This window comes from Budorcas taxicolor, chromosome 2, assembly GCF_023091745.1.
Source record: "Budorcas taxicolor isolate Tak-1 chromosome 2, Takin1.1, whole genome shotgun sequence".
Taxonomy (NCBI): Eukaryota; Metazoa; Chordata; class Mammalia; order Artiodactyla; family Bovidae; genus Budorcas; species Budorcas taxicolor.
The window spans coordinates 155,233,124-155,254,708 of NC_068911.1; the positions used below are offsets into that span (position 1 = coordinate 155,233,124).

Here is a 21,585-nt window from a genome sequence, read left to right on the forward strand (position 1 = left end):
TCACATACAAAGAGTCTCTTCACAGGATTTGGCCAAAGGTCAAGCCTGTTGAGTGTATGTTTATAAAACAGAGTCTGTAGAGATTAGTCCTCACTTTAGATAATGAATGACAGAAGGAGGAGGGAGGAGTTTGTCACTTAAGTATTCATCACGGTCCCTTGACCTCGTTCTGCACGTCTAGCCATAGTTATCTTGGCAGAGAGATAGAACTATACACTTCCTTATTTAATTCATTTTGTGCTTTATTGTCTTTGCTCTTGAGGATGGATCCATTCTCTCTCCTTTGAATTCACTTAGAAGTAAAGTTGCTCCCCAGAGAGAGATGAACTTCAGGCTTACCTTGTATGCGCCTGACTAGTAACTTTACTCCTGACTAATAACTTTCTCGCAGATAGTGTCATGTACCGCTGGGCTTTGAGGCTGAAGATTTGAACTTAACCGTGACTGGTTTACATGAATCTAGATGTACCTCTGGAGCCAAGGACAGTGTCAACTCCTGCCTGAGACACTGGGCTCTGTAGGGGAGGTAGACATACTGGAATAAAATCAGGAACCTCAGAGAGAAGAGAAAGAAAGTGGTGCATACTTGGTAGGTAGCCAGCAGTGTCTAGCACAGTTCATATTCTGGCAATTTCCAAGGTCATTTTTTTTTTTTAAAGTATAAAAGCACTCTTGCCCTTTTTCAAGGCTTCAAATAAAATGTTGGTCCTTTAAAAATTAATTTCCTCAAATTATAGATTTTGATGCCCACCCACCCCCACCAGATAAGAGCTCCTTGAAGTCAGGCTTCATGCCTGGCTCATCTGAATATTCTTGGCACCCAGCCTAAGTTCTGAGGCATCATAGACAATATTTGCAAAATAAATGCATATAACTTATTCTCTGAATTCCCCCAGGATTCAAGGACCTCAGACATTATGTAAAAGCTAACCAAAAATCCAGACCTACAAGACCCTTGACAGAGTCAGTCCTGTGGTAGGGCTGCCTTTTTTCCTCCTCGTTTTCAGTACTGGCTTTTTACTTTGATTTTATTTTTATGAAGTTCACAGCTACCTTCACTAACATTAAAATTCTATTTTTTAAGATTCATTTAGCGGGGTGACTTTGTTTTTTTAAGTTCATTACAATTATACCATAATTTGAGGACATATACCATATTTTAAAATAGATTGTTTGTTTACTCCTGTTTTAATATCCTTAAATTTGTTTTTTTTTTTCCCTCTTCTCCCTGTCTACTACCAGGATGATAGAAAATGGGAGTGCATTTTAGCAGACCCAGGTGTACTTGCTGTTTCTTAGGTTGTCACTGTAGTGGGTTGACTTTAACAAATCCTATTTAAAAGGTAAATTACAAACATTCATCAGCAAGTGATTTTTCTAAAGTCTTCATGTTAGCTATCTCTTGTTGCTGCAACAAATTAGCACAAAAATCGTGGCTTAAAACAACAGCCGTTTATTCTGTGGCTACAGAATGCATGGAAGGCAGAAGTCTAAATGGTTCTTATTTGGCTGAAATCAAGGCATCAGCAAAGGTGCCTTCCTTCAGGAGCCTCAAGCAGAGGGTCGGTCCTTTCCCTCACTTTTTCTAGCTTCTAGAGTCTGCCTGTATTCCTTGAATCATGGCTCCTTCCTCCATCTTCAAAGTCACCAATGTAGCATCTTCAGATTTTGACTGGGTTTCTAACTTGACTCTTCTGCCTCCTGTTTATTTTTTTAGATTTTGTGATTACCTTGAGTCCATCCACATAATCCAGGGTGACCCCTAGACCTCGAGATCATTAATTACATCTGCAAACTTCTTTTTGTCACATGAGGTAACATGTTTGCAGGTTCTAAGGATTAGGATCACCTTTGGGACCATTCTCCTGTCTACCATAGGCATGCATGCACGCTTCAGCTGTGTCCCACTTTAGTGATTCTAAGGACTGCAGCCCGCCAGGCTCCTCTGTCCATGAGATTCTCCAAGCAAGAACACTGGAGTGGGTTGCTGTGCCCTCCTCCAGGGGATCTTCCTGACACAGGATCAAACCCAGGCCTCTTATGTCTCCTGCATCGGCAGGTGGGTTCTTTACCACTAGCGCCACCTGGGAAGCCGCCATAGTCAGAGACCCTCACAGAGTTCTGCTGCCTCGAGTTCTAGCTTTCTGTGCACTCAGGAGAAAGGCTTTGAGTTTTTTTGTGTGTTTTCTCCTGATATTTCTGTCTTGGATGTTACTACTTTAATTTTATGAAATGGTAAAAAATCCGCCTGCCAGTGTAGGAGACACGGGTTCAATCCCTGGGTCAGGAAGATGCCCTGGAGAAGGAAATGGCAACCCACTCCAGTATTCTTGCCTGGGAAATCCCATGGACAGAGGAGCCTGACGGGCTGTGTAGTTCATAAAGTCTCAGAAGAGTCAGATGTGACTTAGTGACTAAACAGCAACAATATCAAAAACACATTATCTGTGTTTGTGTGGACACATCAGGGTGGATAGATAGATGTTCAATAACACGGTATTCGGACAATAATGATAATGTATTGGGTTGATACAATGATAATGTAAAATTCGCTCCGTTTTTCCTATTACACCATATGGAAACCCGAACAAGCTTTTTGGCCAACCAGTAATTAATAATGGAAAAGGAGGCAGCAACTTGGCAGTTGAAACCCGGTGAGTTGTAGATAGAGGTGGTTTTGGTTGTTGTTCTCTTGTTTGTTTTTTGTTTTGGCTTCAGCTTGAAGCATGAGGGATCTTAGCTCCCCTATCAGGGCTGGAACCTACCAGAGAGGTCCCCAGATGGAGGTTTTTAAAACTCGTCTTTATGGTGGCCTGTTCAGTGAACTCACAGAGCCTTCTAACTTTTGTCTTTAGGCTTATGTACAGAAGTATGTCGTGAAGAATTATTTCTACTATTACCTGTTCCGATTTTCAGCTGCTCTGGGACAAGAAGTGTTCTACATCACTTTTCTTCCATTCACTCACTGGAATATAGATCCTTATTTGTCCAGAAGACTGACCATCATATGGGTTGTAAGTATTATTATTACTTATGGACCAGTATTGTTTCTGCAAAAGCCATCTGCTTTAGTACTCTGCATATTTGCTCTTTTTTTAAAAATCACTTAGAGCTGAATTTTTACCTGGTTTACTTTGGGAAAATGAAAGGAAAAACATTGCTAAAGCTATGGGTGAGTAAGACTAGCAGAGGAGAGAGATGATGTTAGGAGAAATGACCTTTCTGAGAATCCTAGCAGTGGTGGTACATGTGTGCATGCCCACTCATGACCAACACTTGGTGACCGCATGGACTGTAGCCCAGAACCCAAGATGGGGCATAAATGCCTCCTCTCAAGAAGCCCCTTTTGGTAAAATTTGATCAAAAACTGAAAATAGGAGCTGTTGACTAATACCACTTGGAATTCCTAGGAGAGGAAAGACATGATTTGGTATTAAGTGTGACTTAATTCCAAGTGGTTTTAAGTGTGACTACTCCATACCTATTAGACACAAGGACATATAAGGCAGGGCAGCTTTAATTTGAGGGAGTTTCTAATATTAGGGGGGCAGCTGGCCTATATACGGAAACCCATGGACAATTCCAGGGGGAGAGGTGGAGCCCCTTCTGATGTTTTGTTTCAGACCCTATCATTGAACTTTGTTCAGGACTAAATTCTGATTTTTTTTTTTTTAATTGAGGGAGATAGTAGCAAGGTGTGCTGTGAGCATCCAGGCCCTGGGATCAGATTGGCCTGGGTTCAAGTGAAGCTCAGCCAATGCACCTGTTTGTGTGCCCTTGTCCTGAGCCTGTAAAACAGTGTTAATAAAGCGCATCTCCCAGAATAATCCTGAAGACATTCACAGCATGGTCTAGCATGCGGGAGGGATCTACAGGTTGCTATAAGCATGTAATGCATAGTGATGAGTCCATGAAGGCGAAAGTCTTAAAAGATCAATTCTTAGGTCAAAGATTGTTTAGCCAAGAGATGGTGGCTTCAGGGACAAGGCTGCCAGCACAGCTGTTTCCTTAACTCAAGATTCCACCCTGAAAACTGAGCTTCAGAAGCGCTTGGTCATGTGTAAAGGTACTAGGGTTCTCAGGCGGCTCTGTTCTGAGAAGCTGTGGCTGCACGTCTGGGGCTTTATTTTTCTCATTTGTAGTAGTGGTGAGAGAGAGGTCTTGTTTGGAGCCATAAATGCAAGTGTCACAACAGGCAGGGGGTAGAAATGAAACAGTGAAGTGATGGGTGAAGAGCCCTGGTGGGTGGGGAGGCATCTCGGGGCACTGGGAGTGGCTGCCCCTCTCCACCACCCTGGCCCAAGAGAGGAAAAACAGGGTGGAACTGTCAGATCTCTTTTTTCTGTGAAGTCTTTAAATGAAGGCTTACAGTTTTTTAAAATATGGTTTTTATTATTTATTTTTGGCTGCACTGGGTCTTCGTTGCTTTGTGTGGACTTTCTCTAGCTGCGGTGAGTGGGAGCTACTCTTCATTTCAGTGTTTGGGCTTATCGTTGCGGTGGCTTCTCTTGTTGCTGAGCGTGGGCCCTAGGGTGCTTGGGCTTCGGTTGTTGCGGCTCACAGGCTCAGTAGTTGTGGTGCATGCGCTTATTAGTTACTCCACGGCATGTAGGATCTTCCCAGATCAGGGATCAAACCTGTGTCCTCTGCATTAACCCACAGATTCATATCCACTGGGTCACCAGGAAAGTCCTAGGCTTGCATTTTAAAAGCTTTATATGCCAACTGAACAAAAGCATCCTTGAAATGCAGAATTCCAAGGCCTGGTTTGAAGTCTTGGGCCTAAAGGACAGCTAAGATCCCTCAGGCTTGTGGTCAGGATTATTTGGCCCCTAATTCTTCCTGCTTATTTGCTCCTTTTCTCTCTCATTCTACAAGTCACTGTTTCCTTTCTCTGTCTCCCAGCTGGCCCTCTTCTGAAATCTAGCTTACGTCTAAAAGTATGATCCAATGAGAACGTGCAAAAGCATAAGAATCTTGGAAGAGATGAACATTAGCGCAGTTGTTCCCCTCCTTTCTGAAGTGTCTTCTGTTCCTGCAGAGCCGGTGATGTCCACTAGAGCGGCTGGGGGAGGAGAGGGAGCTAGGAGCACTCCTGTTCTTAGGATGTGAACGTGCACCCAAGATCCAGGGTACTTGCATTCCTTTTCTTGTCACTTATTTTCCGAGATTTAAGATGTGTCTGACTCTACAACCCCATGGACTGTAGCCCGCCAGGCTCCTCTGTCCATGGGATTTCCCAGGCAAGAATACTGGAGTGGGTTGCCATTTCCTTTTCCAGGCAATCTTCCCGACCCATGTCTCTTGCATTGGCAGGTGGATTCTTTACCATTGAGCCACCAGGGAAGCCCCTTTTTCTGAGAATTTTTTTTTTTTTAATCCAACTTTTATGGTAGTTGAGTGTGGTAAATGATGCAAAATATTTTTAATAACCCAGCAGTATCTTATACTGTGTACAGTCAGTTTGAGGTCAGTTATCTTCCTCACTGAGGGTAGAAAACTTTTCTTGAGGGATCAGGAACATCTTTAGACCCTGTAGAAGGCAGTGGTTATGGGACTCTGATTGTCATCGTGAGTGGTGGTTTTTCATTTTGGAGTCCTGATTTCGGAGCACTCAAAGGATTTCCCACTTAAGGTAGAATTACGAGTCTTTTGTCAGAGAGTGGGCAAGTAAAGTCTTCACCTGAGAAAGGAAAGAGCCGCCTTTGAATGTGCTATTTGTTGTGAGCTTTGGCAGCCTATTATTTGCTTTTAGAGATGAGTGAATGGTCAGATCCACAAGGCATCCATGTAGAGGTTATGTAATTTGTATCAGTGAGCCATTCTTGGCAGTTAATGGTGGAGAGACAGTGGTGGATCCAAGGAGGGTTGCAGGGAAGGAAGGAAGGAAGGGCAAAGGGAGGTAGAGGTTTGGAGGGGACAGATACTGAGAGGTGGGAAGGTGGTTGTTCTGTCCTCAGTTGTGGAGATAATAACGGGAGAGGCTTGGTTTGGCTCCACTGTTGTAACTGGGTGGAGGGAAGGAAAATTCTTGATGGTGTCACAGGGAGGTAGGAAGGGAGGTGGGATGGACATGCATGCTAAGTGCTTAGTCCCTTCAATCATGTCTGAGTCCATGTGACCCCATGGACGGTAGCCCACCAGGCTCCTCTGTCCATGGGATTCTCCAAGCAGGAATACTGGAGTGGATTGCTATTCCCTTCTCCAGGGGACCTTCCCAACCCCAGGATCCAACCCATGTCTCTTAAATCTCCTGCACTGGCAGGTGGATTCTTTACCACTAGGGCCACCTGGGATGGAGAAGGGTGAGATTCTTTGGGGCAATCAGTTTCCTCCTGTGGCAGCCTGTCTCCTGTAAGGGATATGACTAAATTAGTGGCTGCCTCTTTAAGGGGTGAGGATGAAAAAATGTTTATTATATAAGGGACAGAATTTGAAGTCCCCTAACTTTAAACATCTTATCTCACTCAAAATCCTTTGAAAGATAGCTATGTTCAAGAGTGCCAGATCTCTTGATGAATTGCATATTAATTTGACAGTTGTCATTGAATAAAGTCTCAGCAGGTTTTATCGCTTTTAAAAATAATTTGTTATATTAGGAGTGACTCATATTGTCTGAAGCAACTTAACAGAATTTATGGTTACATGAACAGCTTTCTTATCACAGTTGTAATTGTTCCTCCTGTCTATTCCACCTCTGTTAATCGCATTTGTTGGCATCCCCATGTTCATTATCTTTCTTGATCTTCATAACAATGGGTTGGTATCGGTTTTATCATTTTATGGATTGGGATTGTAATACTTCAAATAATAAGCCATATTATATGTTGAGGACACTCAGTGTAATAGTGCTTTACATATACTACCTAGTTTAATCCTGCCAGTACCTGAGACATGACTATTGGCAATCAGGAAACTAACATGTAGAAAGAATCACTTTGGATTAAGTGGATTTGATCCAGAGCCTAAGGCCTCTTGTGCAAGAGAGGGCCACCATTGTTTCTTAGAAAAATACTGCTGAACTACACTAAGAGCCTTCACCGTTGGTTGTTTTTTTAAGAGATGTTGAAGTTGAGGCTTTAAGCATCCAGACCACTTGCCCTAGGTTCTGTTCCATTGCATATTTGCTATGATTGCATTTCAGTTTTGCCCATATGGGATTTATTAACTTTATCTACTCCTTAAGTGTCTTTCATAGACCTTTCTTGACAAGTCAAAGGTATTTTATCCCAGGAAACTTAGATAAGCTTTTTTTAAAAAGTTAACTGAGAAACATCAATGAGGTATTTTCTTCCTCTGTCACTTATCAAGGTTTTTTAACCTGTCGTTCGATTCAATAGAATCTTTGACCTTGGAACAGAAAAGGCCATGAATGGGTTATTCATTAGACCCTCATAAGAGATGTTATCCATAGAACTTTAGGAGTCACTGCTCAACTGAGTGATTATCTGATCGCCTGTCTTCCATTTTGGCGTGGTGACAGCCCCACCAAAAAAGAAAATAGAATATTGCTTGTGTCTTAAAAAGGTTAGCTCCACTTTCATTGAAACTGCGTGGTGTTCAGCTCTGTAACATGAGGTAGCATAATGGTACCTCCATTAATTTTCATATATTTTTAATATCACTAAAATTTTTTTTTCAGATGCTACTTGTGTTAACTCTTGTGAATTTTCAGTCTGTCTTTTGAGTATATTTTAAAGGGTCTTTTCGAATCTCTCTTTATCGGTTAGCATCAAGTGAGATTGAACTATTGATTTTCCGAGTCTCAGAGGCCATGTGTCTTTAAATAAGATTTTTAGAAATTCAAGATTTTGAGAAGTGGTATGTAAGTTGATGGTATCATCAGTAGAAGAAAATCCCTTAAAATTGAATTTCAATGCTTTTATGCAGGGTGTTCACATTAGTTTAGGTAGGAACCTCACCACTGTTGCCTTACCTGTTGTGACCTCCATGGCCTGTATGTGTGTGCATGCACGCTAGGCAAGAACACTGGAGTGGGTTGCTATTTCCTTCTCCAGAGGATCTTCCTGACCCAGGGGCTGAACCCGCATCTCTTGCATTGGCAGGTTCTTTACCAACTGAGCCCCCAGGGAAGTCCTTGACCCCTATAAAACATTTGAATTTGGGACTCCCATCTTCAGGCACCAAATCTTTCTCACCTGGAGTTTCCCTGGCCATGAAATAGTTTACTCGGGGGCAACCAGCCTTTAGAAAACCTGATTCTCACTGCCCAAACTCCAGAAAGTTTTTAATTTGTCTTGGGAATTTTCTTTTCCCTTTGTTTTCCCATTTGTAAACACTTCTTTTACATAATGACATCAAAGGATACAGTCCTCAGCATTCTGACCCATATGTGGTTATTTTTAAGGAATTGTCACCCTATCCAAACTGTTCTTAAGAATTTTTCTGATTGTTGAAGGTCTAGTTGAAGGCCCTGGTTGCTTCTGAGTTTCCAGGCAGGGGTAATCTCGCTTCTAATAATTCATGTTTGTTTTTTTTTTAATTCCCTCAATCCTTTTTTTTTTTTTTTTTTTTAAGTTTTGGCCATACTACACAGCATGCAGTATCTTAGCTCCTGACCAGGGATCAGACCCACACCCCCTGCAGTGGAGGTGAGAAGTCTTAACTACTGGATGGCCAGGGAAGCCCCCCTCAATCCTTCTGAATTTATGGCTTTTGATGAACTCTTTGAGTGTTCAAGGAGTGTTGATGTTGGGGGAGGGTGCTGCTTCCACCTCTGTCAGCAGCTCTGAGGTTTGGTCAGAGGTTCCTGGCTTCCCAGGTGCGGGGGGCACTCCGCAGAAAGAGAGAGGCAGTGGAACTTCCCTCAGCAAAGCCGAGGTGTCCCGAGGAGAGGTGAGCCTGCTGTCCCCCAACCCAGCCCCTGGGCAAGCCAGAGACAATCACAGGCGACAGAAGTTCTGTCTAAGCAGTTTTGCTTTATTGTCACAAACTCTTGGTTTATATAGGCAAGCAAGGGGGTTTTGCGAGGGTTGGACCAATCATGTTAAAGGTCAAATTGTAATATGCCATAGTTGCACCAATCACGTTAAAGGTCAAATCTTAATATACCATAGTTGCACCAATCACGTTAAAGGTCAAGTCATCGTGCGCTTCATTGTAACAAGAGTCTATGGTGATCACGTGCTGTCCACGTGCATGGAAATCAAGAGAGCCAATCAAAAGTTTTAACAAACTTAGGCCATGCCCTCATCTCCTCTGCCAGGCACCATCTTAGCTCTAAACTGCAAAGCTAGCCCTTCTTTTTTCAAGGTTTCCCATTTAGGGCCCCACACCCAGGTGGCACTAGTGTTAAAGACTCCACCTGCCATTGCAGGAGACAGGGTTTGATCCCAGTGTTGGGAAGATCCCTGGAGGAGGGCATGGCAACCCACTCCAGTATTCTTGCCTGGAGAATCCCATGGACAGAGGAGCCTGACGGGCTACAGTCCATAGGATCACAAGGAGTTGGACATGACTGAAGCAACCTAGTATACATGCACACTCAGAGGTTCCCAGGCTTCCCAGGTGGTGCAATGGTAAAGAATCTGCCTGCCAATATAGGAGATGCAAGAGTCACAGGTTCAATTCCTGGGTCAAGAAAAGCCCCTGGAGGAGGAAATGAAAACCAGTATTCTTGCCTGGGAAATTCCATGGACAGAGGAGCATGGCAGGCTACAGTTCATGGGGTTGCAAAGAGTCAGACATGACTGTGTACACACATACACACAGAGGTTCCTGATCCTGAAATATTAATACCATGAAAGGAACATGAGGGTGGTATTTATAGGGTGTTGGTTTTGGTTTCCACTCAAAACTGGCTCAAAGGGGAGATGTTGTCAGGTTACAAGGAGTTCCGTAGGAGCCAAAACCACACGGGGGCTGATGTCAGTGAATAGCTTGGTTTCTGTTACAGTTAAGCAGTGACTCTACGGATCTGCCTCTTTACCTCCTGATGCCAGCTGGTAACTTCCTGTCTTTTGGTTCAGAGTTCCAAGACAATATAACCCAGCTCACTGTGTAGCACAACTGCACCCACCTCTGGCTAATGCATATATTGATTGTATTTGGTCCAAGCAGCTGTGTTGGGGGTGAGGATAGACAATTAATTGGGGCACAGAGCCACGGACCAGGTTAAAATATCGGGAGACTTGGACTATAATCCTAGCAGTGAGACTTTGCTCAGGGCACTCACTTCTTGATTCTGGCCTGCAGCATCCCTAGCTTCAAAATGAAAGGACTCAGCTAGAGGACCTTGGGAGGTACATAACATGGTCATGACTCTTCTTTATTTGTTCACTATGTGACACTTAAGAGAGCCATCCATGGCATGGAGAAAGAAAGCAAAGACTAAATGCTGGACAGAATTACAAGAAAAAAACCCTGTCATCTCTTTTGCAGACTGAATGCTAATATGGTTTTACATGCTGCTTTCTTCTGCTCAATGATGATACATTAGAAATGCATATCAAATCCACCTCTAAATATTTGTTAGATAGTTTGCTGTTTTGTGTTCAACACAATCAAAGAAATGCTTTAAAAGGAAATGCTGAGTTGCTCAGTAACTAGAGATTCCTTTTTTTGGGGGGAGGGGGGAGCGGTGCTCTCAAAATCCTGTCAATAAGGAGGTCATAACAGCAGAAGGTTTCCTTTTGGCAGCTCCTTCCTTTCCTCCTCTTCCAAGTCAAGTTAACTTATGCTGAAGAGCTTGAGTTTAAAATGATGGGTTTCCGCCAGTCTATGTCTGACGCAGGATACAGCATGCTTGGGGCTGGTGCATGGGGATGACCCACAGAGATGTTATGGGGAGGGAGGTGGGAGGGGGGTTCATGTTTGGGAACACATGTAAGAATTAAAGATTTTAAAATTAAAAAAATAATAAACTATTAAAAAAAAAATCTGCAAGCAATAAATGCTGGAGAGGGTGTGGAGAAAAGGGAACCCTCCTGCACTGTTGGTGGGAATGCAAACTAGTACAGCCACTTTGGAGAACAGTGTGGAGATTCCTTAAAAAATTGCAAATAGAACTACGTTATGACCCAGCAATCCCACTGCTGGGCATACACACCAAGGAAACCAGAATTGAAAGAGACACATGTACCCCAATGTTCATCGCAGCACTGTTTATAATAGCCAGGACATGGAAACAACCTAGATGTCCATCAGCAGATGAATGGATAAGAAAGCTGTGGTACATATACACAATGGAGTATTACTCAGCTGTTAAAAAGAATACATTTGAATCAGTTCTAATGAGATGGATGAAATTGGAGCCGATTATACAGAGTGAAGTAAGCCAGAAAGAAAAAGACCAATACAGTATACTAACACATATATATGGAATTTAGAAAGATGGCAATGACGACCCTGTATGCAAGACAGCAAAAAAGACACAGATGTGTATAACGGACTTTTGGACTCAGAGGGAGAGGGAGAGGGTGGGATGATTTGGGAGAATGGCATTGTAACATGTATACTATCATGTAAGAATCGAATCGCCAGTCTATGTCCGACGCAGGATACAGCATGCTTGGGGCTGGTGCACGGTGATGACCCAGAGAGACATTATGGGGAGGGAGGTGGGTGGGGGGTTCATGTTTGGGAACGCATGTACACCCGTGGTGGATTCATGTCAATGTATGGCAAAACCAATACAGTATTGCAAATTTAAAAAAAAAAAAAAACATGTTCCAAAATGTACGGCTAAGTCCCCTTGCGGTTCACCTGAAATTACCACAATATTGATAATCTGTGATTCTACAATATAAAATAAAAATATTTAAAAAAAAATAAAGATCATTTTTAAAGCTTTGGTAAAGAAAAAATAAATAAATAAAATGATGGGTTTCACATCTCTCACATTGTGATTATTGAAAGCTAAAGTGAAGTGAAAGGCGCTGAGTTGTGTCCAACTCTTTTGAGACTCCAGGGACTGTACAGTCCATGGAATTCTCCAGGCCATAATACTGGAGTGGGTAGCCTTTCCCTTCTCCAGAGGATGTTCCCAACCCAGGGATCAAACCCACATCTGCCGCATTGCACGAGGATTCTTTACCAGCTGAGCCACAAGGGAAGCCCTTATTGAAAGCTAGCTGGCTGATATCTATATTACAAAGCAGATCTAACATTTTATGTTTAAATTGTGCCTATAACCTAGTGTCTAACTGCAGTAGAGTCTTGGGTATTATAAAGGGTTCCATAAATTGGTTAAGAGGCAGTTGTGTGATAACATGTCAAAATGCAGTGGTGTCTCTTTGGATGTGGGCAGACTGCCATCTGGCTGTGTCACAGGGGAGTCCAAGACATGGTAAGAGAGGAGGGCAAAACAGCCTCTCCCAGCCCTGATTCACAGCCCCCAGACTGGGGTCAATTTTAGTGCCAAAAGATGACTTTTAATGTGATTATCCTCTAATCCTCTGTTTAAACCACTACCACCTTTCACTTCAAAAGGTTGTCTTGCCTGTTAAGTTGGTTCTTGCTTGAGATTAATGAGTCTTGAAAAGTATTCAACAAAGGCCGGATTGTAACTTGCAGTGAATGAAATGGAATTAGGAGTCAGAGGTTCTGACCAGTCCCTCTGAAGTAGAATCTTGTAATTTAGCCTTGGTTAAATATTAAGTAAATGTCTCTAGAGGGTTTGTTATGCAAACTGTATTGGTTCGCTTTTCACAATGAGGAAATGTTTTGGTTTTAGTGTAGGTTTTAAAAAAAAAAAACTTGAAAACCTGGACTGAACAGATTCGGATCTAATTATCACCGTCATTACCTGAAAAATGATCTGCCCCCCTCCCCTTTAGATGATGACTGGAGAATGTTCTTCTCGAGCTCATCTGCCACCCCACCCCTGAAACAGGAGGGAAGAGGGGAGGGCACAACCTTTAAAAGAATGACATAGCCATTTCGTTGTGGATTTAGTAGCTTTTCATGACTCTCTTGCTTCCCTGTGGAGTGTAGCCCTCCAGGCTCCTCTGGTGATGAGATTTCCCAGGCAAGAATACTGGTTGTTGTTGTTCACTTGCTAGGTTGTGTTTGACTCTCTGTGACCTCATGGACTGCAGCATGCCCGGCTTCCCTGTCCTTTACCATCTCCCGGAGTTTGCTCAAACTCACGGCCATTGTGTCGATGATGCCATCCAACCATCTCATCCTCTGTCATCCCCTTTTTCTCCTGCCTTCAATCTTTCCTAGCATCAGAGTCTTTTCCAATGAGTTGGCTCTTCACATCAGGTGGCCAAAGTATTGGAGATTCAGCATCAGTCTTTCCAGTGAATATTCAGGGTTGATTTTCTTTAGGTTTGACTGGTTTGATCTCCTTGTAGTCCAAGGGACTCACAAAAGAGTCTTCTCCAACACTGCAGTTCAAAAGCATCAATTCTTCAGCAGGACACTGGAGTGGGCTGCCATTTTCTTCTATAGGGGATCTTCCAACAAAGCGATAGAATTTGTGTCTCCTACGTGGCAGGCAGATTTTTTTTTTACCACTGAGCCACCTGGGAAGCCCTGACATGGCCATGCTGCTGCTGCTGCTGCTAAGTCACTTCAATCGTGTCTGACTCTGTGCAACCCCATAGACGGCAGCCCATCAGGCTCCACCGTCCCTGGGATTCTCCAGGCAAGAACACTGGAGTGGGTTGCCATTTCCTTCTCCAATGCAGGAAAGTGAAAAGTAAAAGTGAAGTTGCTCAGTCGTGTCCGACTCTTAGCGACCCCATGAACTGCAGCCCACCAGGCTCCTCCGTCCATAGGATTTTCCAGGCAAGAGTACTGGAGTGGGGTGCCATTGCCTTCTCCGACATGGCCATAGGACATGAAAAAAACTGGTTAGAGCCAACTAGGTACAAGATGGCAGGAACTTAGACCTCTAGTGGACCTTGAGCCTCATTATACTATCATTGTAATATGTTAGTGTGGCATGCTGCTGTCCATGGGGTCACAAAGAGTCGGACATGACTAAGCGACCGAACAGTGAAATATATTAGCATCTAAACAACAAATCCAAGACATTTCTGAGGCTAACCATACATAGAAGACCAGAAAATGGGCAGTGGTCTGGAAATCCCAGGCCCTTCCCTGAAATGGTTGGAATATTTCAACTATTAGCTCCCACTCATTATTCTATGAAATTACCTAGCCCATAAAAACTAACTGCCCCATATTTCAGGGCCTCTCTTCTTCTAAGTTGGCCCACACTCTGTGGAGTGTGCTCTCTCTAAATAAATCCACTTCTTTCCTTTCTCTCTCACTGATGCCTTTCTGTGACCAGACATCAAAAACCTAAGTGTTATTAAGTCCTGAGACCAGGTGTATGATCTCAGTTAAAGGACTGTGGGTTCAAGTCCTATCTGAATTTCAGTTTTCACCTCCACTGCTGTCTCTCTTTTCAACCTAAGACTTGAAATGCTGATTTTTGGATAGGGTTTGATTGAGCAGAGTTGTAATCCTCCCACAAAGAGACCAGCACCCCCTACTCTTCACCCCTAAGCATCACTTCTAAATGCTTCACTTTATCTCCTGGATGTGTGATTACTTTCCAGCTTAGCTAGGTATGAAACTGTTTGAAACACCAGGAGCCTGGAGGGCAGGATATCTTTAAGGATGAACTTAGTTTAGATCTGCTAAGACAACGCAGAAAAAATTAAACATTTCATTTCAGAGTTTGGATATGCAGTTAGTTCTCCCCTCCTTTTGGTTTTATCATAGCTTTAAGTGTCTTACCAAGAAAAACAGCCTTTGCCATGTTATATCCAGACCTTGAGCCATGGAGCCTCCAATAGGATAGGGTCTCAGGAGGTCACCTTCTGAATTCAGCTGGCTTCTGGGACCAGGCCCAAAGCTGCCCTTCCCCATTTCCTGCAGGGGATCCGTCCCTAAGGGCCTTTCTTTACAAAGCACCCTTTTGGCTGGAACTGTCCCAGAGCCTCTCCCATTTATTTGTAAAACAAAACGGAAGAAAAATGAGCTAATCAATAGGCCACAGGGGCCTTTCTTTCAGAGGAAATTTTGAAGTAAAATCTTAACAGTACTCTCTCTCTTTTTTTTTTTAATCAGTCAATCCTATTTGCAAAGCTGCCTTCTTAAATGGGTAGGATTCTCACAGCCACTGCTCAAGAGCCTCCTCTATTCGCCAGTTACTTTACCCAGTTCACAGGTGAGAAAACCGAAGGGAACACATCCAGTAAGTGGAATACATGTCTATCTCCCCACCCCATCCATTCCTTTCCACTGCAGCATTTTGCCTCAAATGGCTAAATTCTACTTCCCCCTCCCAGCTCCATCCAGTTATTCAGAGGGTGCTTGGCCTATTTGGTTGGAAGCCTCCATATATCTTCCTGTTAGCAAGTGCCTTCCATGTGCAGCAGATACACGTCCCAGGTTCCTCAGACATTGGCCTCCCAATTCTCTGTGAGGTGGTCCCTTCAGTGCCCCCCTTTCTTTTCAGACTGTGTGTCCCAGACTCTGTGCTCTCCGTAAGAGGCCGGGGCGTTCCAGGGTCCTGGTAGGGGAGAAGGGCTTTGGGACCTTCGTTGGGGGCAGGGAATAGAGAAGGTCTGAGGAGGCAGCCTGCTGTCCCCTCAGGCTTGTGGTGCCTCGACAAACACTCTATTTCCTGATTGTATTTGGCACTACAGCCAAGTGGAAAAGGAGGATTGAGGCTAAGACTGGCCTTTGTCCCAAAAGGAAATGGGGATTTGACTCCTCTTTGCCTCAGGAGCCTCCGGTGGAGGAGGGAGGAGCCCTGCACCCCTCAGCAACTCTCCCACAGGATGAGAAGTGTCTTCTAGGCTGAGAAGGGAAAGAAAAGGTTTTTTTCTAATCAGCCGAGTGCTCTTCCAGTTTACAGCCGGAGAGGCCATATTGTATTTTGGCCTCCGGAATGTTCTGGAAGCTTAGGGTACTAGACCAACCCAGTCTGGTTAAACATAATGGCAGTTGGCTCTCTTCTTCCCTCTCCTTTCTCCAGTGCAGCCCTGGGACTTCCGTGGATGTACCCTTCATAGCCACTTCTCAGTGCAGCCAACAGCCTTGACCTCTGTTCTTTCCTCCCAGGCCCAGCTGCCACCAGACGCCAGTCAGGCTCTGTTGTGCCAGTGGCCTCAGTGGGCTCGTTGGCCAGGAGGCATTGTGTCTGCTTGGGGGGGAGTTGGGTCTCAGCTAATTGAGGGTTAATCTGGGAAACTGAGGCTTCCTGGGAAGACTCTGACCCAGGGTGCCCTCTCTGGCCTCTTGCATCCTACAGTGGGTCCTGGCCGCCACCCGAGGCCTAGCCCCAGTGCTCTCCCTGTTGGATTGAGTCCAATTCCTGTGTCCTTATTGTGTCCTCTGTGAGGCGGAGTGAATGTGTCATTTTCAAAGTGCCACAACCTAACTGTTTATGAATAAATAGCAGTGTGGAATTCATGAACGTAAACTGAACATGGCTGTGTGCAGAGCCTCTGTGCCAGCCTTCGAGACGATGACAGCTCTCTGTGAGCTGAAGTCAGCTAACTGTGTCCTGTCTGGGTGCTGAACACAGGGCCGTGGACCCTATAAATGTTGGGGAGTGAGGTATCGTAAGTGGCTCAGTGGTAAAGAATCTGCTTGCCAATCTCACTGGAGATTTGGGTTAAATCCCTGGGTTGGGAAGATCTCATGGACTAGGAAATGCCAGCCATGGACAGAGGAGCCTGGTGATCTGCAGTCCATGGGGTCTCAAAGAGTTGGACATGACTGAGCAACTTCACCTTCACTTTTCACTTTCATGCTTTGGAGAAGGAAATGGCAACCTACTCCAGTGTTCTTGCCTGGAGAATCCCAGGGACAGCGGAGCCTGGTGGGCTGCCATCTATGGGGTCGCACAGAGTCAAACATGACTGACACGACTTAGCAGCAGCAGCAGCTCTTTGCACCAGGTAGCAAAGTATTGGAGCCTTAGCATCAGTCCTTGCAATGAATATTCAGGATTGATTTCTTCTAGGATTGACTGGTCTGATCTCCTTGTTATCCAAGGAACACTCAAGAGTCTTCTCCAGTCCCACAGTTGGAAAGCATCAGTCCTTTGGTGCTCAGTCTCTCTTCTGGTCCAAAAGTGGGAGCACAACATGGAAGGCCCAACAAGCTGACATAGCCAGTAGGGAGCAGACTCAGGATCTGAACTCTTGAATATCTTATTCCAGAATCCTGGCTATAAACCACTGTTCTCACTAACCTTTTCCCTTAATAGTGTTAAATGCAGTCGGGCTTTTCTGTTTATTAAACATGCACAATTAATTTGATTTGTTTCATTTTACAAGTATGAACCATACTAATAAAAAATTGAGCAAAGAAGAAAAAGTTCCCTAGATCTTCATTTATTGATTTAAGGGTGAGTCCCCCTTTCCTTCTATTTTGTCTGCCACTTGTCTGTCTTTATACACTCTTTGATCACAGGATACAGTTAATCTGCTATTTTGTGGTAAATGGTTTGATTTTACACTAACCATGTCTTGGGGTTCATGGCGCATACCTAAAAAAAAAAAAAAAAAAAAGGAATGAGATGGGATGACTCACTAAGCTTTTAACCTAAAAGAAATCATTCAATCTTAATTCCTTTAAGAATTAGAAAACTTGGATTCTAATCCAAGTGAGAATTGCTCCACCTCTATTTTACTTAGCATACACTTTAGTAAAATAGAGGGAGGTATTTTGGTTGGAGTCAAGGCCAAGCTAGAATGGGCTCATAACTACTGACTGTTCCAGATGGGCATGTAATTAGTCCAGAGTTTGTTAATAATTAGCCTAGTGATGTTTATTTCTGGGTTCAGTTCGACCACCTCTGAAATGTGGAGTTGAGCAAAATGATCACAGGGTCCTTCTCATTTTGAAAGTGTCACAGTTATAAAAATAATAATGGTGATGCATGTTTTAGTTATGATATTCTGTCTTTTTAAATCATATGTTCTGGCTTCAACAATGCATCTGGCCCAATACAGCTTCCCCCAGGTGACTGCCACACGTGCCTTGACTGAGTTTGCTCCTGGTGAAGGTGAAGTCGCTCAGTTGTGTCCGACTCTTTGCGACCCCGTGGACTGTAGCTACCAGGCTCCTCCATCCATGGGATTCTCCAGGCAAGAATACTGGAGTGGGTTGCCATTTCCTTCTCCAGGGGATCTTCCCGACCCAGGGATCAAACCCAGGTCTCCCGCATTGGAGGCAGGTGCTTTAACCTCTGAGCCACCAGGGATCCTAGGGTCCCTCTAAGGAACAATAGTTAGCGATTCTCTGAAAAAAGTTCTGAGACCCTTTGTTGGATCCACTGGATCTGAGTCACCAGGAATCACTTGGCCCTGGAAGTGAAAACCAAGTGATAGTCAGGTTTGCTGAAGGTTTAGTGATCTTAGGCCAGGCACAAACAATGGCAAACATTAAGCACACAGTCTTGCTCTGAGCTTGTGTCTGTGTGTGTGTGAGAACACATAACAATCCATTGTTTGCATTGCATATGCTCTGATTTAACTAGAAAAAGATGTTACGTTTTTGTTCCTCTGAAAATTAAATTTCTTCTGGCATTCACGGGCACTGAAATCAGAAGGGAAAAAAAGTTTTGTTCAATTTGAAAGTGTTTTTGAAATACGTTAGCATTTCGACTCTAGGGAATGGGAAACGACATTCTGAGGGTTTTTCCAAACACATGAACTTGGAAATTAGCAACTGAGAAGCAGTAAGCTGACTTCCTTTTAACCTAACACTGATCAACAAAGGCCAAATGAGCAAAATAAAATAACTGATTACTTTATTAGGCCATAACAGAAGGTTCAGTCAAAGGAGAAAATAAAACTCTGGATTGAATACTAAGGCTAGGATGCATGGCACACCTGTGTGCAGGCTGCCCTGCCCCCATGGGAGCCCCTCCCAGCCCAGCCACACCCCCAACCAGAACTTCTTAAACCTGGGCTATTTGAGATAAAGGTTGAGCAATTTTCTGCATTTGTCTACGTAATTGGGGAAAATATTTAGAAAGAATGGATACAGGCGGGCTGGAATGAACGGCTCCACTTTTCTTTAGCCAGCGAAGACCACAACAGGGTCGTTTCTTGAGAATTCATTAATAAAAAAAAGAAATGGGGCTCATTCACTGGGGTAAGCATTCCACACAAGCTGAGTGTTCTTTGAGGCTTTTGCCCTTTGGGGACCGGATTCAGAAATTTAAACCTGAATTTGTACTGTAGGAAAGCTTTTCAAGTGTATAAGTCTGGGTTTTATGCTTAAAAAAAAAAAAAGTCTGCTAATCTACAAAGAATGCTAGACTTTTTTCCCCTACAGGGCAATCAAAAGGGTGTGTCTTTAACACAAAAAGGATTAAAATCACTATTACTCTGTCAAGAGCCTGAGTTTCAGAAAACCAGGTGCCTGTCTTTATTTAAAACATCTCAGCTGCCTAAAATGATGTTTTAAGCTGTGTTAAGCTGTTATCTAGCTCTCTTATGGATGCTAATTTTGTGTAACTTTATATGTATTCATGAAGTATATGTTTTAAGGAAAATTCATAAAATAGGCATAAAGCCACCTAGAGCCTTTTCGGTGTGTTACCGTTAAGATAAAGATATAAAAAGCTATGTATAGGATCAGCCCTGGTTTAGAAATTATGTTTGCTAAGTAGAACAGTTTTTCTGAAGGAAATTCTCCTAGAAAACCCAAGGTGAAGGGACTCCCAAATCAAACCTGTGCAGGCATGCTTAGTTCAGTTGTGTCCAACTCTTTGCGACCCCATGGACTGCAGGTCAACAGGCTACTCTGCTCTGTCCATGGGGTTCTCCAGGCAAGAGTACTGGAGTGGGGTGCCGTTTCCTTCTCCAGGGGTTCTTCCCGACCCAGGGATCAAACCCATGTCTCTTTACATCTCCTGCATTAGCAGGCCAGAGAAGGCAATGGCACTCCACTCCAGTACTCTTGCCTGGAGAATCCCATGGACGGAGGAGCCTGGTAGGCTGCAGTCCATGGGGTCGCTAGGAGTTGAACACAACTGAGCGACTTCACTTTCACTTCTCACTTTCATGCATTGGAGAAGGAAATGGCAACCCATTCCAGTTTTCTTGCCTGGAGAATCCGAGGGAAGGGGGAGCCTGGTGGGCTGCCGTCTATGGGATCGCACAGAGTCAGACATGACTGAAGCGACAGCAGCAGCAGCAGCAGCAACAGGCAGATTCTTTAGCAGCACCTGGAAACCCCAAAATCAAACCCAGACAAGGTTGAATACTCTTTTGTGGTCACCTGGACAGCTTTCATCCTTTGCAGGCTGGAATTCTGATACCTGTATTTAAAACTGAATGCTGATCCAAGCAAGAAGACAAGCATAGTAATCTCTTGAAGGTGTCTCTTATATCATCTTATGAATCCTATATTTTTACAGATTTAAGCTCAAATTTTGTAGTTTTCTCTTTGATGGTCTTGTAACCATGAGCCTACTTCATTAATTCCCACCAGTAATGTAATATCTCATCCCTAAACTGTGTAGGTGATGCTGAAAGCTCTGACTCTGCAGTGGTGCTGAATGGACTCTTGGGGACAGCTTTTTGGGTGAAGTAGGAAAGAACTGTCTTACCAGGTAGAGCTCCTGCCCCCCAAAACTGTGTCCTAACCCAAGGAGGATTTGGTGAGGCATCTTATACCAATGGTTTGAGGGTGGGATTGCTGATAAGAATTAGGGTATGTGCAGGGTCTTTAATCTGGTTTTAGGTAGTCTAATGAGTTTCTGAGGTTGCTTTAATCTGGCCTCAGGTGGTCTCTTGAAGAGCTTTTCTGGCTTCCTTAACATGTTGTTAGGACCAAACTGAAGCCAGGACAGGCTCTAAGGGGCAGGCTAGGCCTGAGGTTTAGTCTCTAGGAAAGCTGAGGCACTGGGAACTCCCGCAGGCAGTGTAGCTCGACCAATCAGAAAAAAATCCCCGTAGCCCCCCGCCCGCACCAGACCTGAGCCAATCCGGATAGGGATGCGAGGTTTAAAAGTCCCGCGCTTGTATGGTTTAACCAATCAGCTATGCTGTTACAGGAACAAAGAACTGTCTGTATAAAAGTAGATGTGATTGAGAGCTCGGGGCTCTCGTCAAGACTCCACTGTGCTGGATGAGACTTGAGCCCTAGGTCGAGCTAGCAATAAACCCCTTTATGCTTTTGCATTGCTGTGGATGTCTTATTCTCTCAGTTTTGGGGACTCGGACACTGGGCATAACAATAGTATGAAGAATGCTAATATCTTCATTTGTTGGCATTTTTAGTTTTGTAGGCTCAAATATATTGTTACATGTATCCCTTTAGGGGGAACCAGGACCCTGCCCCTGGTTTCACTGTATGATTATACAGAGGAAGTGAGAAATAGATTTAAGGGACAAGATCTGACAGACAGAGTGCCTGATAAACTATGGACAGAGGTTCGTGACATTCTACAGGAGACAGGGAACAAGACCATCCCCAAGAAAAAGAAATGCAAAAAAGCAAAATTGCTGTCTGAGGTGTTACAAATAGCTGTGAAAAGAAGAAAAGTGAAAAGCAAAGGAGAAAAGGAAAGATATACCCATTTGAATGCACAGTTCCAAAGAAAAGCAAGGAGAGATAAGAAAGCCTTCCTCAGTG

The 21,585-nt window shown here is 43.9% G+C and overlaps 1 protein-coding gene across 1 annotated transcript in view; it reads left to right on the forward strand.

The window, feature by feature from the left end:
- The window catches only part of SGPP2 (sphingosine-1-phosphate phosphatase 2), a 155,265-nt gene that overhangs the window by 55,545 nt on the left and 78,135 nt on the right, over positions 1-21,585 (forward strand). Inside the window, exon 2 of the mRNA XM_052660957.1 lies at positions 2,856-3,014. Within this exon, the coding sequence (XP_052516917.1) occupies positions 2,856-3,014 (159 nt within the window). The remainder of the gene's footprint in view (positions 1-2,855; positions 3,015-21,585) is intronic.